General features: G+C 38.7%; 2 protein-coding genes across 2 annotated transcripts; both read right to left on the reverse strand.

The window, feature by feature from the left end:
* Positions 1-3306: 3306 nt before the first annotated feature.
* Positions 3307-5652, reverse strand: LOC307235889 (protocadherin gamma-A12-like; the record flags this gene model as incomplete). The annotated part of the gene is made up of 1 exon (XM_080008148.1): positions 3307-5652. The coding sequence occupies exon 1, from the start codon at positions 5614-5616 to the stop codon at positions 3307-3309; it is 2310 nt and encodes a 769-aa protein (XP_079864274.1). The 5' UTR covers positions 5617-5652.
* Positions 5653-6921: 1269 nt separating this feature from the next.
* LOC307235890 (protocadherin beta-16-like) lies at positions 6922-20633 on the reverse strand (the record flags this gene model as incomplete). Its single annotated transcript, XM_080008149.1, has 3 exons — positions 6922-6969; positions 11300-13140; positions 20075-20633. 3 exons carry the CDS (start codon positions 20631-20633, stop codon positions 6922-6924), a joined length of 2448 nt encoding a protein of 815 aa, XP_079864275.1.
* Positions 20634-21844: the final 1211 nt, after the last annotated feature.

Genomic DNA, 21844 nt, shown 5'->3' on the forward strand with positions numbered 1-21844 from the left:
TCGAATAATCACACAGCCAGTCACACAGATGAGTATGGGAAAGTGATAATGATTTGGTTATAGACTACCAGTAGGTCTCTGAGTTTTACCTGACAAGGGTCTGTATCTAGAAAACATCTCTTATAGGAATGTAGATCTGTAGGATTAGTTTTGCCCATTAATAACCAATAAAATGATATGGCCAACACTTTGAGGCTGAATTTCTTTGGATATGGGCCGGAGTCAGTGGATAAGCAAAAATATTGGGCCCTAAGAAACATTCTTAAAAAAGATGCAACACCCAGGAATCATTATATTATAGACGCCACCTTACCAAAGTGGTATGCCCCCGACTTTGTGACAATGTACATTATAACGTGGTTGGATTACACAAAATCTTCACCACTGACATTTGGAGTCGTAGTCAATGCCAAAAACAAAGCCAAAACAAAAACTAATGATTGGCATTTTGATGCACCAGCCACAGATGGGATTTTGGTGTCACTTTCCTCCAGAGGTTGTTCGTAAAAACACAGAATCCAAACTATGTAGAGCACATTACTGGCAGCAGTGCTGGCAGCAGTGACGAAGCGATTTTCTGATGATCAGCAAAATTAGACAAAGCCAAATAAGCAAATCCTTCTTTTTCATTTCCAACACCACACATATTATTTGATATTTAAAGGCGTATCTGTATTTGTGAAGTGATTTTCCCCTAAACTTCTTGTTGCAACATTTAATTAACATTTGATATGATGAAGTTATTGATGTACTATATAAATCAAAATCAATGTGAGCATACAGTATATGTAAAAAAGTAAAAAAAAGGTCGAAGCAATATATTATCCTTGACTAATTACTAGAGTGTTGAAGAAAATAACGCAAATCCACTTTTTTAAGTAAATACATTATATATATATATATATATATATATATATATATATATATATATATATATATATATATATATATATATACATACATACACACACACACTGTATATAAACAGTTATGGAATTTCTAACGTGGATCTGGTGAGATAAACCTGGCTCCGCCACCAAGAACGAAAACTGTGTCATAATAATGGAGTTATTCTCTCGAATAAACGAGAGGTTCAGACACACTTCCAAACAGTGCTTTGTCGGGAGTTCTGACGTACATCTCATGAGAAATCTAATTCATACAGGAGGATTGAGAGAGAGAGAGAGAGAGAGAGAGAGAGAGAGAGAGAGAGAGAGAGAGAGGGGCGACATAGCAGAGGGAGTGGGAGGGGGGGGCTTCCTCTCAGGGAATTAAAATAATTATTGTGTGGATGTGAAATCCCCCTCTTCCTCCCTGGAAGATGATCAGTGCATGTCTGGGACCACCTTTGGTAACTAGTTTAGAGAAAGGGCATCCTGTTTTGTTTAAGAAAGATATTTAGAGGAAATTTATATTTTTCTATTACAAAATATATGTTTATATATATATATATATATATATATATATATATATATATATATATATATATATATATATATATATATATAATTTTTATTTATTTATTATTATTATATATTTTATTTTAATCCTGATATCAGAATTAAAATGGACCTTTCGCAGAGACAATCTGCTCACATCCAACTCAAGATTGATATTCCCAACAATATCCTTGATTCATTTGCTCAGGTACAGGGCCCAGCCCGGTGAACAGCGACTCTACAAGCGCTTTCTGCATTCTCTGATATTTCACGTTTATATCCACGTAGAAATGAACCCTTAAACACACTTACGATACATGACTACATATTTTGCATGGTTTGAATGGGGCGGAGCTCCGCCTGGCCCTTATGCAAATAACATTCTGAAATAATAATAAAAACAATAACAATAATGATCATCTCCACAGCATTGTTCAGAAAGATATCTCCACTTCCAAAAACTCAGAAGCTAATAATATTTTCAAAAAAAAAGTTTCATATTAGGAGACACAAAAGCCTGTCCAGCTGTCCAATGACTTTAGATGCTCAACCATGTCCTCTCCGAAAAAGCAACTTAAAGACATTGCCTTTTTTCTCAGGTTGTTAGTTAGTTAGTGTGTGTGCATTCATTTGTGTCACTTTGTTGTAAACCATGTGGGCATGTGTGTAAGTTGTTGTGGCAGTAGTGTGGCAGGATCATTAATATTTGTGAATCAGTGGTTGTTCTGTGAGGATGGATAAGGATTATGAATGAAGTATTTTATGTGGGCTTGAGTGTGGACGGGTTTAACAATCTACTTTGTATATGTTTATACATGTCTTAACATACTTAGATATGTGTATTTATTTAATTATATTCATTATTATTTTAGAATTATTTATATTTTAATTACATTTTAATGTAAAGCAGATTAACTTTTCTTGGTATGAAATTTGTGATGCAATGCCTGACATGATGTGACCTCAAATAGTTTACAAGAAATTACAAACTGGAATTCAGAGTTTAAGACAAAAGTGGTATGTGATTCAACCACCATCATTTTCATAGCAGTTGATATGCAAATAATCTGTGTATAATTTGTATAGACAAGTTCAAGCATGAAACCCTGTTATTTCACATACGTGCCTTGTAGAACTGTGCAATAAATGATGAGCAACACATTCTATTCAACTCATCTAACCTACATCTACATGTACGTTTTTTTTATGTATGTCAATCATGTGCCATTGTAGTTGAGCAGACTTTCCACATCTGTCCTGTAACATTTGGATTTCGAAACCAAAGTCTTTATAAGTATACAAACCCAACTGGTAGGTTGGTCATGGATGACAACTCTAAACACCATCAAGTTTGGGGTCAAACACAATCTCCTTTGCTATCAAATCCAGATCGAAAATTACAAAACCTATTTTTTCAGAGTGGCATGCTGATAGACTGTCAGTGCACATTAAGTGTAGAATGGAGGTGTAATCATAGAACTTGATGATATGGTTTAAAGGCTGGCTTTCAATCCATTCATTAGAATTTAGGACAGAAACCTGTCTGAATTTATCCTGGCTGCAAGACAGCATTGTACATAGTCCTGTTTGTAAAAAAGTCTCATGCTTCTTCATTCATTTCTAAACATTTAATTAAAGTTGGCTTATATGGTCACAAAAAGTCAGTTATAATGTGACTTGGCAGACATTAAAACCCACGGTAAAAGTGACTTTCATGTAACATTAAAATTCAGTATGGATTCTTAACAATCAACAATTGTTTTGAAAGTAAATGATAATATCTCACTGACAGCAAACTTAACACTCAAAGTGATAAAGAATAAAAAACGGAATGGGGAAAAAAACAGCTACACATATATTCAAAAGTTCAAAATCTGTTTGTTTTTCTTACCTCTGGCGACTCCGTAGATTCTCCAAACAGATCCGATAAATCAGTTGGGATTTTTCTTAGGGTCTGGTCAACAGGCAGCGTGTTGTCATTGTAGGTCTGAACAAACTTGAAATCACTGGTTCTTGATCCCGTGGTTAAATATGTGTCGTAGTTGTATGCACTGCGTAAAGTTCCTGTACCGTCAACATCTGAGTAATGTGGTGGGAGATAGGTGCTGGGTATGGCGACCGCCCCATCAAACAACAGTCTTGGTTTTCTCCTGCGGCAAAACCTCACACCGAGCACGATGATAATGAAAGTCAGGAAAACAGTGGAGACAGATACCAACGCGATGATGAGATAGGAGGTCAGTTTGAAACTGTTTTCTTCGAAAGACACTTCTTTCAGTTCAGGCACGTCAGCAAAATTATCAGAAATAAGTAAATACATGGAACAAGTGGCAGAGAGAGATGGCTGCCCATTGTCTTTTACTGCGATCAAAAGATTCTGTTTCATGTTGTCAGATTCAGAAATGTCCCTCTGTGTCCTGATCTCTCCGCTGTGGAGTCCAATAGTAAAAAGTCCTGGATCAGTGGATTTAATGATATGATAGGACAGCCAAGAATTCTGTCCAGAGTCTGAATCCACTGCTATCACCTTGGAAACCAGAGAACCTCCATGCACTGATTTTGGGACCAGCTCAGTGATGGAATTTCCTTCAGTGGAGGGATACAGTATCTGGGGAGCGTTGTCATTAACATCAGTGATGAACACACTGACTGTCACGTTGCTGCTGAGTGGAGGAGAACCGTTGTCTCTGGCCATGATGTGAATGTCAAAACTCCTGAACTGTTCATAATCAAACGACTTCACAGCGTGGATGCCTCCAGTGTCTCCGTTAACTGATAGATATGATGACACTGGATCACCATTCAACTTACTAGGCAAGAGAGAATAAATAAGAGTACCGTTTTGTCTCCAATCTGGATCTTGAGCTGTAACTGAGCACAAGGTGGCCCCTGGCTTGTTATTTTCAGTCACATAGAAGCTGTAGGACTGTTTCTCAAACACAGGTGGGTTGTCATTGATGTCAGATACAGATAATTTAATAGTTTTAGAAGAAGATAGTGGGGGAGTCCCCTCGTCTGTGGCTGTGATAGTAATATTGTAATTGGACACAGACTCCCGGTCCAGCTCACCAGTAGTCACCATAGAATGGTAATTTTTGATGGAAGGTACCAGTTTGAAAGGAACTGTTGGCTGAATGGACAACTGTACCTGCCTGTTATTGTCAGAGTCTTCATCCTGCACATTAATGATGCCCACCTCTGTTCCAGCAGGAACATTCTCTGGTATGGGATTAGTCAGAGATTTTAAATAAATCACAGGAGCATTGTCATTCACATCAGTTATATCAATAATCAACGTGCAATACGATGCTAAACCAAGACCATCTTTTGCACTGATTCGAATTTCATATGTGGACTGTTCCTCGTAGTCGATTGACTCAATAACTCTCACTTCACCAGATTTTGGGTCAAGAGAAAATACATCGCTGTTTTCTGAGACATGGTGGAGTTCATATGTCACTTCACCATTAATTCCTTCATCAGCATCAGAAGCGCTCACTGTAATTACCACAGTGTCTAAAGGAGAGTTTTCTGGCAGACTGGCTTTATAGACGGCCTGACTGAACACTGGGGCGTTATCATTCGCATCCAGCACCGTGACGTGTATCATTACAGAACCAGATCTCTGAGGAGAACCTCCATCCAGAGCGGTTAGCACCAAATCTATTTCATGTTGGTTTTCACGATCCAATTCTTTTTGTAAGACCAATTCGCAGTGCGTTCGACCGGCTGCTTTTGAGTCAACATTCAAATTAAAGTGATCATTAAGTTGTAGAGAATAGCCCTTTACGCCATGCTCTCCAATATCCGCATCATAGGCTTCGTCGAGAGAAAAACGAGCTCCTTTGACTGCCGATTCCCGGATTTCCATTTTAATTATGTCCTTTTTAAATATCGGTGGGTTATCATTGATATCCTGTACATTCAGATTAATCCGATGCAGCTCCAGTGGGTTCTCCAAAACAAGTTCCAATTTCAAAATGCAGGAGGGTTTCTTTCCACAAAGAGATTCTCTGTCGATCCTGTCGGCAACGTTTAAATCCCCGTTACTCAGGTTGATCTCACAGTATTGTTTTCCTTTTCCATCGGTGTCGAAACGGGCCTTTCGCGCAGACAGTCTGCCCACATCCAGCCCAAGATCCTTGGCGATATTTCCAACAACAGCTCCTCGTTTCATCTCCTCGGGTAAAGAATAGCTCACATCCCCGTTAACAGAATGCGATGACGGCAGAATTAGAACACAACTGAAGACAAAAGCTGTGAACAGGAATCCTTCGTTCGCCATTGTTGAAAATCAAATGTATATCACGAATACTGTATCCGCAAAAAAAAAGAAAAATCTAAATACGATGTCAATAAGTCCATACAAGTACATATAAGAAAAAATCGTATTAACGTGGTTTTCACCGCCTGGTTGAGGTTTGCACAATAAGCGAGTAAGGGTGGAGATACCTTGGAGACAGGAGGCTTTATACACCTCACAGTAGACAGCGACACCGTGAGTATCCCTCAGATAGTACACATAACCTGCTGGCAACCTTATTTTGCGCTGCATCAGGGTACGCATTCACGTAGCAAACCAGACCATTTGGCGTTTTCCTCACGTTGAATGAAACACTGCATGTGACTGTTGAGGGCATCCCTCAATTTTAAAAGTACCACCACAGTATAATTCAGCAGCGATCTGGTGCGGGCTGAGTGTGACCAGCTTCAGCAGAACGGACAGCGCCCAATATCCAGCCCGAAATGGTTCGCAATGTCTGGATCCCTTCACACCCGGAACAGTCGTCAACGTCGGGCTTCCCCTCCTTCAGAATGATTGTAACCGCTTTCTTTCGGTCTCACAAGGATACAGGATGTTCTGTATTCTGTGTGCTCACACAGTAGGAATCTTAATCAATGATGAACACAATTTACAATCGAAAAAAAGGCATCTCACCACGTGTGATCATTTTGAGCCAGCACTCGATATGACAAAGAATGTTGGACAAAATGCCACAAAAACCACGTTTCTAATACAGGTATATTTTTTTTTTACTTGACGGGAGTGAGCGAGTAGGGTATGTTTTTGAAACATTTTTTTTGACAAACTCGGGACAGGCTCGCCCAGATATCCCCAGCTTAGTTAACTTCGGCATGAATAAGCACTAGTTCAGAGTATCATCATATCATAAGTTCCCTTTCTTAAAATCACAGCCATTGGTGAATACAAGCACACACACATGCAATAAACTTTTAACGAAAAATAATGGCAGGAGACAAGTTACATCCAACAAATCAATCAATGTGTTTTGGCACAAGTTTTGCCTCATATCAATCATGTTTTATGTGTGTCAGAGACGACACCATATTCTCATGGCAGAAGTCCCTGCTGACTTCTTTGAACTCCAATGTCTCTTAGATAGTTATATTTGTCTTCACATTTGTTCTTTAATGTTCCAGTGAATTCATCTATCCATCTATCTATCTCTTTACATATTTATTAGGGGGTGCCATAAAACTCTCTGTGGGTCTGGAAAGTGTTTTGAGGCTGTAAATGTGATAAAGAGAACTACATATAAACACAACCTGATTTAGTAAAACACTTGATTATTGAGATGCGTTTTAAATGACTATTTATCAGGTAAATTAACCAGAAAGACTACACTGGAGCATTACATTTATGACAAAAAAGTAAAATATATTTGAGTGATATTATATAAGTTGAACAATCACATTTGCGGCAAGGAATGCAATAACAACATAAAACGTTATTTTTAGGCCTACTATTAATTCGAAATCTATTAATCGTATTAATTGATCAAACTCGTAATAGTATAATTAATTATTGTTATTAGGGAGAGGAATAAAAATGGGTCAGTAAACTGTACGCTGAAATTGAAAATATTTCTTAAAAGTTATCATGTAGATGACAAAGAGTTGACCCAAACTACCAGACGGGGCCGCCGGGAAACGTTTGGCGAACAAGCATCTGCCAAACCACTTTAAGCATGAAGCAGCACAGGCGAACGCAAACGCATTACATTTTTTTTATGTTTTGTACTTTTTTTTTTTTTAAATCACTGCGATAGAAAACAATGCATAAGGAAAAAACGCCACAAATTCGCCGTTCAGAGGGAAGTTGAATCGAACGCACACACGTGGCGGTGGAAGAAGGACAACACTTGGAGAAACGTGAAGCCCAAAACCATGTGACGAGGTCGACCAATAGCAAGACTTTGCAATGCAAGCCAACGAGGCCTGGACTGAGCATGCTCAGAACAGAAATGCTTGTTTTTCTTTTACGAACCGATTTAAAGCACAATTTTTTTATTACATAAAATACACATTTCAGATTGTTTTAATTAGATTTTCACATTATTTATGGATGCTGCCCCCCCCTCGCTCCCGCAGCACAGGATTAAAATAAGAAATGAAATAGCATTTCAACAATATAAACTGTTTTTTATTTTGTTGGTATAGTCTACTACCTAACAGTGTGATGATGGAAGTCATATTTGGAGATTTTTACAACAGCAGGACTAATATTATTGCAAATAATGGTAGTCTGTTTAAAATTGTGTGTATAGTGCAGTATTAATCGAATAATCACACAGCCAGTCACACAGATGAGTATGGGAAAGTGATAATGATTTGGTTATAGACTACCAGTAGGTCTCTGAGTTTTACCTGACAAGGGTCTGTATCTAGAAAACATCTCTTATAGGAATGTAGATCTGTAGGATTAGTTTTGCCCAATAATAACCAATAAAATGATATAGCCAACACTTTGAGGCTGAATTTCTTTGGATATGGGCCAGAGTCAGTGGATAAGCAAAAATATTGGGCCCTAAGAAACATTCTTAAAAAAGATGCAACACCCAGGAATCATTATATTATAGACTCCACCTTACCGAATTGGTATGCCCCCGACTTTGTGACAATGTACATTATAACGTGGTTGGATTACACAAAATCTTCACCACTGACATTTGGAGTCGTAGTCAATGCCAAAAACAAAGCCAAAACAAAAACTAATGATTGGCATTTTGATGCACCAGCCACAGATGGGATTTTGGTGTCACTTTCCTCCAGAGGTTGTTCGTAAAAACACAGAATCCAAACTATGTAGAGCACATTACTGGCAGCAGTGCTGGCAGCAGTGACGAAGCGATTTTCTGATGATCAGCAAAATTAGACAAAGCCAAATAAGCAAATCCTTCTTTTTCATTTCCAACACCACACATATTATTTGATATTTAAAGGCGTATCTGTATTTGTGAAGTGATTTTCCCCTAAACTTCTTGTTGCAACATTTAATTAACATTTGATATGATGAAGTTATTGATGTACTATATAAATCAAAATCAATGTGAGCATACAGTATATCTAAACAAGTAAAAAAAAGGTCGAAGCAATATATTATCCTTGACTAATTACTAGAGTGTTGAAGAAAATAACGCAAATCCACTTTTTTAAGTAAATACATTATATATATATATATATATATATATATATATATATATATATATATATATATATATATATATATATATATACACACACTGTATATAAACAGTTATGGAATTTCCAACGTGGATCTGGTGAGATAAACCTGGCTCCGCCACCAAGAACGAAAACTGTGTCATATTAATGGAGTTATTCTCTCGAATAAACGAGAGGTTCAGACACACTTCCAAACAGTGCTTTGTCGGGAGTTCTGACGTACATCTCATGAGAAATCTAATTCATACAGGAGGATTGAGAGAGAGAGAGAGAGAGAGAGAGAGAGAGAGAGAGAGAGAGAGAGAGAGAGAGAGAGAGAGGGGCGACATAGCAGAGGGAGTGGGAGGGGGGGGCTTCCTCTCAGGGAATTAAAATAATTATTGTGTGGATGAGAAATCCCCCTCTTCCTCCCTGGAAGATGATCAGTGCATGTCTGGGACCACCTTTGGTAACTAGTTTAGAGAAAGGGCATCCTGTTTTGTTTAAGAAAGATATTTAGAGGAAATTTATATTTTTCTATTACAAAATATATGTTTTTATATATATATATATATATATATATATATATTATTATTTTTTTTTTTTATTATTATTATTATATATTTTATTTTAATCCTGATATCAGAATTAAAATGGACCTTTCGCAGAGACAATCTGCTCACATCCAACTCAAGATTGATATTCCCAACAATATCCTTGATTCATTTGCTCAGGTACAGGGCCCAGCCCGGTGAACAGCGGCTCTACAAGCGCTTTCTGCATTCTCCGATATTTCACGTTTATATCCACGTAGAAATGAACCCTTAAACACACTTGTGATACATGACTACATATTTTGCATGGTTTGAATGGGGCAGAGCTCCGCCTGGCCCTTATGCAAACAACATTGTGAAATAATAATAAAAACAATAACAATAATGATCATCTCCACAGCCTTGTTCAGAAAGATATCTCCACTTCCAAAAACTCAGAAGCTAATAATATTTTCAATTTTCAAAAAAAAAAGTTTCATATTAGGCGACACAAAAGCCGGTCCAGCTGTCCAATGACTTGAGATGCTCCACCATGTCCTCTCCGAAACAGCAACTTAAAGAACTTGCCTTTTTTCTCAGGTTGTTGGTTAGTTAGTGTGTGTGCATTCATTTGTGTCACTTTGTTGTAAACCATGTGGGCATGTGTGTAAGTTGTTGTGGCATTAGTGTGGCAGGATCATTAATACTTGTGAATTAGTGGTTGTTCTGTGAGGATGGATAAGGATTATGAATGAAGTATTTTATGTGGGCTTGAGTGTGGACGGGTTTAACAATCTACTTTGTAAATGTTTATACATGTCTTAACATACTTAGATATGTGTATTTATTTAATTATATTCATTATTATTTTATAATTATTTATATTTTAATTACATTTTAATGTAAAGCAGATTAACTTTTCTTGGTATGAAATTTGTGATGCAGTGCTTGACATGAGTTGATCTCAAATAGTTTACAAGAACTTACAAACTGGAATTCAGAGTTCAAGACAAAAGTGGTATGTGATTCAACTCCCATCATTTTCATAGTTGTTGATATGCAACCAATCTGTGATTTTATTTGTATAGACAAGTTAAAGCACAACACTATGTTATTTCACATGCATGCTTTCTAAAACTGTGCAATAAAAGATGAGCAACACATTCTATTCAACTCAACTAACCTAGAGCCGACATGAAAAAATCATGTACCATTGTAGTTGAGCAGCCTTACACATCTGTCCTGTAACATTTGAATTTGGAACCATAAGTATCTAAAGTATACGAACTGGGGTGATGGGTTGGCCAACAACTCTAAACATCTTAACGCCATCAAGTATGGGGTCAAACACCATGTCGTTTGCATTAAAATCCAGATCTAAAATTACAAAACTCTTTTCAGAGTGGCATGCTAATAGACTGTCAGTGCACATTAAGTGTAGCATGGAGGTGTAATACGAGATCTTGATGATATGGTTTGCAGGTTGGCTTTCAATCCATTTTTAGTATATAGGACAAAAAAACTGCCTGAACTGATCCTGGCTCTATGAAAGCATTGTGCATGGTCCTGCTTGTAAAAAGTCTCATGTTTCTCCGTTCATTTCTAAAAATGTAATTAAAGTTGGTTTATATAGTCACAAAACATCAGCTTGAGTGTGACTTAGCAGACACTAAAACCCAGAGTAAAAGTGACCTTCATGTAACATTATAATGCAGTATGCAGTCTTAATAATCAACAATTATTTTGAACGAAATGATACTATTTCAAAGACTGTAAACATAAAACTCAAAGTGATGAAGAATGAAAAAAAAAAACAGCTACATACATTCATTCAAAATTTCTGAATTCATTTTTTTGTCTTACCTCTGGCGACTCCTTTGATTCTCCAAACAGATCTGATAAATCAGTTGGTATTTTTCTTAGGGTCTGGTCAACAGGCAGCGTGTTGTCATTGTAGGATTGAACAAACTTGAAATCACTGGTTCTTGATCCCGTGGTTAAATATGTGTCGTAGTTGTATGCACTGCGTAAAGTTCCTGTACCGTCAACATCTGAGTAATTTGGTGGGAGATAGGTGCTGGGTATGGCGACCGCCCCATCAAACAACAGTCTTGGTTTTCTCCTGCGGCAAAACCTCACACCAAGCACGATGATAATGAAAGTTAGGAAAACAGTGGAGACGGATACCAACGCGATGATGAGATAGGAGGTCAGTTTGGAACTGTTTTCTTCGAAAGACACTTCTTTCAGTTCAGGCACGTCAGCAAAATTATCAGAAATAAGTAAATACATGGAACAAGTGGCAGAGAGAGATGGCTGCCCATTGTCTTTTACTGCGATCAAAAGATTTTGTTTCATGTTGTCAGATTCAGAAATGTCCCTCTGTGTCCTGATCTCTCCGCTGTGGAGTCCAAGAGTAAAAAGTCCTGGATCAGTGGATTTAATGATATGATAGGACAGCCAAGAATTCTGTCCAGAGTCTGAGTCCACTGCTATCACCTTGGAAACCAGAGAGCCTGCATGCACTGATTTTGGGACCAGCTCAGTGATGAAGGAGTTTCCTTCAGTGGAGGGATACAGTATCTGGGGAGTGTTGTCATTGACATCAGTGATGAACACACTGACTGTCACGTTGCTGCTGAGTGGAGGAGAACCGTTGTCTCTGGCCATGATGCGAATATCAAAACTCCTGAACTGTTCATAATCAAACGACTTCACAGCGTGGATGCCTCCAGTGTCTCCGTTAACTGATAGATATGATGACACTGGATCACCATTCAACTTACTAGGCAAGAGAGAATAAATAAGAGTACCGTTTTGTCTCCAATCTGGATCTTGAGCTGTAACTGAGCACAAAGTGGCCCCTGGCTTGTTATTTTCAGTCACGTAGAAGCTGTAGGACTGTTTCTCAAACACAGGTGGGTTGTCATTGACGTCAGCTACAGATAACTGAATAGTTTTGGAAGAAGAGAGTGGTGGAGTCCCCTCATCCGTGGCTGTGATAGTGATATTGTAATTGGACACAGACTCCCGGTCCAGCTCACCAGTAGTCACCATAGAATGGTAATTTTTTATGGAAGGTACCAGTTTGAAAGGAACTGTTGGCTGAATGGACAACTGTACCTGCCTGTTATTGTCAGAGTCTTTATCCTGCACATTAATGATGCCCACCTCTGTTCCAGCAGGAACATTCTCTGGTATGGGATTAGCCAGAGATTTTAAATAAATCATAGGAGCATTGTCATTAACATCAGTTATATCAATGATCAACGTGCAGTGAGAGGCTAAACCAAGACCATCTTTTGCACTGATTCGAATTTCATATGTGGACTCTTCCTCATAGTCGATTGGCTCAATAACTCTCACTTGTCCAGATTTTGGGTCGAGGGAAAACGCATTGCTGTTTTCTGAGACATGATCCAGTTCATATGTCACTTCACCATTAATTCCTTCATCAGCATCAGAAGCGCTCACTGTAATTACCACAGTGTCTAAAGGAGAGTTTTCTGGCAGACTGGCTTTATAGACGGCCTGACTGAACACTGGGGCGTTATCATTCGCATCCAGCACCGTGACGTGTATCATTACAGAACCAGATCTCTGAGGAGAACCTCCATCCAGAGCGGTTAGCACCAAATCTATTTCATGTTGGTTTTCACGATCCAGTTCTTTTTGTAAAACCAGTTCACATTGCGTTCGACCGGCTGCTTTTGTGTCAACATTCAAAATAAAGTGATCATTACGTTGTAGAGAATAGATCTTCACGTCATTCTCTCCAATATCCGCATCGTGCGCTTCGTTTAGAGAAAAACGAGCTCCTTTGTCTGCCGATTCCTGGATTTCCATTTTGATTATGTCCTTTTTAAATATCGGTTGGTTATCATTGATATCCTGTACGTTTAGATTAATCCGATGCAGCTCCAGTGGGTTCTCCAAAACAAGTTCCAATTTCAAAATGCAGGAGGGTTTCTTTCCACAAAGAGATTCTCTGTCGATCCTGTCGGCAACGTTTAAATCCCCGTTACTCAGGTTGATCTCACAGTATTGTTTTCCTTTTTCATCGGTGTCGAAACGGGCTTTTCGCGCAGACAGTCTGCCCACATCCAGCCCAAGATCCTTGGCGATATTTCCAACAACAGCTCCTCGTTTCATCTCCTCGGGTAAAGAATAGCTCACTTCCCCGTTAACAGAATGCGATGACGGCAGAATTAGAACACAACTGAAGACAAAAGCTGCGAACCGGAATCCTATCGGCGCCATTGTTGAAAATCAAATCGTCCTTCAGGAATACTGCATCCGCAAAAAAAAATAAAAAAAATCCAATTACGATACCAATAAGGTTCATACAAGTACATATAAGAAAGATTCTCATTAAGTGGGATTTCAGTGTCCGGATGAGGTTTTCACAATAACCGAGAATGGGTGGAGAGACGGTGGAGACAGGAGGCTTTATACACCTCACAGTAGACAGCGACACCATGAGTATCCCTCAGATAGTACACATAACCTGCTGGCAACAATATGCGCTCCTTCGGGCAACGCATTCATTTAGCAAACCAGACCATTAGGCGTTTTCCTCACCTTGAATGAAACAATGCATGTGAGACTTTAGGGCATCCCTCCATTGTAAAAGTCACTGAACAATATAATTTAGCAGCGATCTGGTGCGGGCTGAGTGTGACCAGCTCTAGCACCACGGACAGCGCCCAATATCCAGCCCGAAATGGTTCGCAATGTCTGGATCACTTCACCCACGGATCCTTCATAACGCCGGGCTCCCCCTCCCTCAGAATGATTATAACCGGTCTCAAAAAGATAGAGGATGTTCTGAATCCTGTATGTTCACACAGTAGGAATCTTAATCAATGATGAACACAATATACTATAAAAAAGGCAGGTCACAACATGTTATGATTCAGAGCCACCACTCCATATGACAAAGAATGTTGAACAAAATGCCACAAAGCCTCTGGTTCAATTACATGTATATTACTTGGATTTTGCGGAGGTTTTGGCTGGCCCATGGTAGGGCTTTCCGTTGGGGTTGCCATCAAACTCGAAAGTCCTTCCAAGCTGTAAATGTGGTAAAGAGATTTACACATGAACACAACCTGACTTAATAAATGATTGGATTATTAACATGCATTTCAAATTAGTATCTGTCAGGTAAATTAACCAGAAAGACTACACTCGGGCATTACATTTAAGACAAAAAGTAAAATATATTTTAGTGATATTATATAAGTTGAACAATCCCTTTTGTTGCAAGGAATGCAATAACAACATAAAAAAGTTATAATTATGACAACTATTAATACTTAATTTATTAATTGTATTAATTCAACTACTTAGTAGTAGTATACTAAATTATTGGTATTAGGAGGAGGTACAGAAATGGGTCAGTAAACAGTAAGCTGAAATTGAAATTCTCTCAAAAAAGTTATCATGTAGATGACAAAGAGTTGACCAATACAACCAGACAGCGCCGCCGGGAGACGTTTGGCGAACAAGCATCTGCCATCTACTTCGTATAGTGTATTAAGCAGCACAGGCGAACGCACATTGCGTTTCTTTGTTTACGTGTTGTACTTTTTTAGTCACAGCCATAGTAATTAACGCAGAGGGAAAAAACACCACAATTTAGAGGGAAGCTGAACCAATTTCATAAAAGTGGCGGTGGACGAATGAATACCCTTGTAAAGACATGAAGCCCAAAACCATGTGATGAAGTCGACCAATAGCAAGACTTTTTAATGCAAGCCAATGAGGCCTGGACTGAGCATGCTCAGAACAGAAAGGCTTGTTTTTTATGATTCAATTTTAAACACAATGAATTCATTATAATATAATTGATGCGGCCCCTCCCTCCCGCACCTCAGGCATTTATAAAATAAAACAGTATTTCTATATTATAACCACTTTTCGTTTTGTTGGTGTAGTCTACTGCTTAACAGTGTGATGGTGGAAGTCATATTTGAAGATATTTTCGACAGCAGAATGGATATTTATGCAAATAATGGTAGTCTGTTTAAAATGGTGTATTGTGCAGTAATAATTGAATAACCACGCAGCCAGTCATGCAGATTAATATGGGAAAGGGATAATGATTTGGTAATAGACTACCAGTAGGTCCCTGAGTCTTACCTGACAAGGGTCTGTATCCAGAAAGCATCTCTTATTGGAATGCAGATCTATAGGATTAGTTTTGCCCATTAGATCATAATCAATAAAATAATATGGCCAACAATTTGAGGCTGAATTTCGTTGGATACAGGCCTGAGTCATTATATAAGCAAATATGTGGGGCCCGAGGCAACTTTCATAAAAAAACAATGCCACACCACTATTGAACCTGGTGTCACCTCTGCTCGACAGGAACAACCAACATAGAGGCCAAATATGAGATTCCCAGGAGTCATTATATTAAAGACACCGCCTTAACAAAGGGGTATGCCTCCAACTTTGTGACAATGTACATTATGACTTTGTTGGATTAGACAAAATCTTTACCACTGACAATTGGAGCCCTAGTCACTGCCAAAAACAAAGCCAAAAACACAAACTGATGAATGACATTTTTGATGCACTAGCCACAGATGTGATTTTGGTGTCGCTTTCCTCCGGAAGTTGTTAGCAAAAACACAGACTCAAAACTATGTAGAGCACATTACTGGCAGCAGTGAAGAAGTGATTTTCTGATGTTCAGCAAAATTGGACAATGCCAAAAAATCAAATCCTCCTTTTCGGTTTCCAACACCACACATATCTAATATTTTAAAGCTTATCTGTATTGGTGAAGTGATCTTCACCTAAATTTAATTTTGCAGCATTTAATTAACATTTGTAAGATTAAGCTATTGGCTATAAGCTATGGCTATATGAATCTAAATGAATGGTGAACATACACAATTAAACAAGGTTGAAGCAGTGTATTATCCTTGACTGATTAATGGAGTGTTGAGGAAAATGCAACAAAGCCACCTTTTTTAAGCACATACATTTTTTTTTCCCCTTTATATCAGAGTTGAAACGAACCTTTGGCAGAAACAATCTGCTCACATCCAACTCAAGATATTTGTTGATATTTCCAATAATATATCCTTGTTTCATTTTCATAGGTACAAGGCCAAGCCGGGTGATCAGCAACACTACAAGTGCTTTCTCCGATATTACAATTTAGATCCACACAGAAATGGACCCTAAAGTACACTTAATGTACATGACTACACATTTTGCACGTTTTGAATGGGGCAGAGCTCCTCGCTGAACAGAATTATGTAAACAACAACTATTTAAAAAATATTCTGAAATAGGAATAATAATAATAATAATAATAATAATAATGCCCACAGCATTGTTAAGAAAGAGATCTCCAGGTCCACAAAATCAGAAGCTAATAAGATATGTGAAAAAAAAAAGGAGTTTCATTTTAGGATACGCTGAAAGCCTTTCCAGCTGCCAGATGACTTCAGATGCTGCACAATGCCCTTTCCTAAACAGCAAGTTAAGGACCTGGCTTTTTTTTTTGTTTTGGTAGTTAGTCTGTGTGCCTTCTTTTGTGTGGCTTTGTTATATACTATGTGGGTATGAGTGTAAGTTGTTGCGGCACGAGTGTGGAAGGATCATAAATACTGCATGAATTTGTTCTTGTTCTGTGAGTGTGGATAGGGATTACGAATTATGTATTTTATGTGGGCTTTAGTGTGGAGGGGTTTAACACTCTACTTTGTATGTGTTTATACAGTACATGTATTAAAATACATAGATATGTGTATAAATATATATATATTTTTTTTTTTCATAATATTTTAATGTAAAGCAGATTGAGTTTATTTGTATGAAATGTGTGATGCAATGCCTGACATGATGTGACCTCAAATAGTTTACAAGAAATTACAAACTGGAATACAGAGCTTAAGACAAAAGTGGGATGTGATTCAACCCCCATCATTTTCATAGCAGTTGATATGCAAATAATCTGTGCTTGAATTTGTATAGACAAGTTCAAGCATGACACCATGTTATTTCACATACGTGCCTTGTAGAACTGTGCAATAAAAGATGAGCAACACATTCTATTCAACTCAACTAACCTACATCTACATGTAGGTTTTTTTTATGTGTGTCAATCATGTGCCATTGTAGTTGAGCAGACTTTCCACATCTGTCCTGTAACATTTGGATTTCGAAACCAAAGTCTTTATAAGTATACAAACCCAACTGGTAGGTTGGTCATGGATAACAACTCTAAACACCATCAAGTTTGGGGTCAAACACAATCTCCTTTGCTATCAAATCCAGATCGAAAATTACAAAACCTATTTTTTCAGAGTGGCATGCTGATAGACTGTCAGTGCACATTAAGTGTAGAATGGAGGTGTAATCAGAGAACTTGATGATATGGTTTAAAGGCTGGCTTTCAATCCATTCATTAGAATTTAGGACAGAAACCTGTCTGAATTTATCCTGGCTACAAGACAGCATTGTACATAGTCCTGTTTGTAAAAAAGTCTCATGCTTCATCATTCATTTCTAAACATTTAATTAAAGTTGGCTTATATGGTCACAAAAAGTCAGTTATAATGTGACTTGGCAGACATTAAAACCCACGGTAAAAGTGACTTTCATGTAACATTAAAATGCAGTATGGATTCTTAATAATCAACAATTGTTTTGAAAGTAAATGATAATATCTCACTGACAGCAAACTTAACACTCAAAGTGATAAAGAATAAAAAAAGGAATGGGGAAAAAAACAGCTACACATATATTCAAAAGTTCAAAATCTGTTTGTTTTTCTTACCTCTGGCGACTCCGTAGATTCTCCAAACAGATCCGATAAATCAGTTGGGATTTTTCTTAGGGTCTGGTCAACAGGCAGCGTGTTGTCATTGTAGGTCTGAACAAACTTGAAATCACTGGTTCTTGATCCCGTGGTTAAATATGTGTCGTAGTTGTATGCACTGCGTAAAGTTCCTGTACCGTCAACATCTGAGTAATGTGGTGGGAGATAGGTGCTGGGTATGGCGACCGCCCCATCAAACAACAGTCTTGGTTTTCTCCTGCGGCAAAACCTCACACCAAGCACGATGATAATGAAAGTCAGGAAAACAGTGGAGACAGATACCAACGCGATGATGAGATAGGAGGTCAGTTTGGAACTGTTTTCCTCGTAAGACATTTCTTTCAGTTCAGGCACGTCAGCAAAATTATCAGAAATAAGTAAATACATGGAACAAGTGGCAGAGAGAGATGGCTGCCCATTGTCTTTTACTGCGATCAAAAGATTTTGTTTCATGTTGTCAGATTCAGAAATGTCCCTCTGTGTCCTGATCTCTCCGCTGTGGAGTCCAATAGTAAAAAGTCCCGGATCAGTGGATTTAATGATATGATAGGACAGCCAAGAATTCTGTCCAGAGTCTGAATCCACTGCTATCACCTTGGAAACCAGAGAGCCTCCATGCACTGATTTTGGGACCAGCTCAGTGATGGAATTTCCTTCAGTGGAGGGATACAGTATCTGGGGAGTGTTGTCATTGACATCAGTGATGAACACGCTGACTGTCACGTTGCTGCTGAGTGGAGGAGAACCGTTGTCTCTGGCCATGATGTGAATGTCAAAACTCCTGAACTGTTCATAATCAAACGACTTCACAGCGTGGATGCCTCCAGTGTCTCCGTTAACTGATAGATATGATGACACTGGATCACCATTCAACTTACTAGGCAAGAGAGAATAAATAAGAGTACCGTTTTGTCTCCAATCTGGATCTTGAGCTGTGACTGAGCACAAAATGGCCCCTGGCTTGTTGTTTTCAGTCACGTAGAAGCTGTAGGACTGTTTCTCAAACACAGGTGGGTTGTCATTGACATCAGCTACAGATAATTTAATAGTTTTTGAAGAAGATAATGGTGGAGTCCCCTCGTCTGTGGCTGTGATAGTAATATTGTAATTGGACACAGCCTCCCGGTCCAGCTCACCAGTAGTCACCATAGAATGGTAATTTTTGATGGAAGGTACCAGTTTGAAAGGAACTATGGGCTGAATGGACAACTGTACCTGCCTGTTATTGTCAGAGTCTTTATCCTGCACATTAATGATGCCCACCTCTGTTCCAGCAGGAACATTCTCGGGTATGGGATTAGTCAGAGATTTTAGATAAATGACAGGAGCATTGTCATTCACATCAGTTATATCAATAATCAACGTGCAATACGATGCTAAACCAAGACCATCTTTTGCACTGATTCGAATTTCATGTGTGGACTCTTTCTCGTAGTCAACTGACTCAATAACTCTCACTTCACCAGTTTTCGGGTCGAGAGAAAATACATTGCTGTTTTCTGACACATGGTGGAGTTCATATGTCACTTCACCATTAATTCCTTCATCGGCATCAGAAGCGCTCACTGTAATTACCACAGTGTCTAAAGGAGAGTTTTCTGGCAGACTGGCTTTATAGACGGCCTGACTGAACACTGGGGCGTTATCATTCGCATCCAGCACCGTGACGTGTATCATTACAGAACCAGATCTCTGAGGAGAACCTCCATCCAGAGCCGTTAGGACTAAATCTATTTCATGTTGGTTTTCACGATCCAATTCTTTTTGTAAGACCAGTTCACATTGCGTTCGACCGGCTGCTTTTGTGTCAACATTCAAATTAAAGTGATCATTACGTTGTAGAGAATAGCCCTTTACGTCATTCTCTCCAATATCCGCATCATACGCTTCGTCTAAAGAAAAACGAGCTCCTTTGACTGCCGATTCCCGGATTTCCATTTTAACAATGTCCCTTTTAAATATCGGTTGGTTATCATTGATATCCTGTACGTTGAGATTAATCCGATGCAGCTCCAGTGGGTTCTCCAAAACAAGTTCCAATTTCAAAATGCAGGAGGGTTTCTTTCCACAAAGAGATTCTCTGTCGATCCTGTCGGCAACGTTTAAATCCCCGTTACTCAGGTTGATCTCACAGTATTTTTTGTCGTTTTCTTCGCTGTCGAAACGGGCCTTTCGCGCCGACAGTCTGCCCACATCCAGCCCAAGATCCTTGGCGATATTTCCAACAACAGCTCCTCGTTTCATCTCCTCGGGTAAAGAATAGCTCACATCCCCGTTAACAGAATGCGATGACGGCAGAATTAGAACACAGCTGAAGACAAAAGCTGCGAACCGGAATCCTTTGTGCGCCATCGTTTAACAAGTCAATTCTCAATTACGAATAATGTAAAATATGTTGACTAAATGTAAGCAGTTATTTGTAGGTAACCTCACATTGTTAGTAAAACCTATAGAAAAAATGACATTACGCCTCTCACGTCGCGAAATTGCATTATGCTCTAGTGTGGGTGGAGATAAATGTGATATTAAGCTCTCTATTCAGTTCAAATATAGCCAACAGCGACACATTGAGTATTCTTAAGATATTACACATCACATGAAAAAGCCTATTCTTGCATCTAAGGGTTGGGTGCGGGAGTAAACCAAATTCCACATGAATGACACCGTTTCCTGGAATGTATTAAATAACTGTGGCCACTCTTGAATGGTCATGTTTTGAACTGAGGAGCATCCATACATTACCCATGCGAAATCGATCGTGCGAGCTGAACGTTAACACTTTCAACACCACGGAGAGCGCTTTTTGTTCTCACGGAGATTTGTGTTGCAGTCCCAGACAAATAGCATACACTGTTCAACAGTATTTCGTTTTAATACATTTTATATGTAAAAAAAAAAAAAAAAATCATGGACCAAATGATCTCTTGGTAAAGCTATTCTTTTTTCTTTGCACCATTTAATATATTTTTTCGATGAACATGTAAAGCTGTCGTCATTGAACAAAGTAACAGGCACTTACAGTAAGATTAACTTCGTAAGATTAGCACATTGCTCGTTATAGCAATTGTGAATTGCTTTTATTTCACATTAATTTCAATGTAATACAATATAAATCCGCAAGGAGGGTAGAACATTATTCGGCATAATTCAGCAACAACAACGAAAGGCTCCATAATATTAAAGTGGTAAAGCGCAACAATAACCGTAATCTACTGTATCCAGGCGCAAGGAAAAGAGCAGAGTCACCAGACGATCAGACGTATATGAGGATTTGTTTCCAAAAATACTGTGCACCAGCGAGAGATGGAGGTTCCAATGTGTGCACACACACACACACACACACACACACACACACACACACACACACACACACACACACACACACACACACACACACACACACACACACACACACACACACACACACACACACACACACACACACACACACACACACACGAGCAATACTCTTTGACAAAGACGTGGCGTAGACTGAAGGATTTGGGGTAAGCGCAGTTACGTACAGTTGGATTGACAGACATCCAGGCGAAGGCATTTCGGAC

Source organism: Zeus faber (assembly GCF_960531495.2).
Source record: "Zeus faber genome assembly, chromosome: 10".
NCBI classification, from domain to species: domain Eukaryota; kingdom Metazoa; phylum Chordata; class Actinopteri; order Zeiformes; family Zeidae; genus Zeus; species Zeus faber.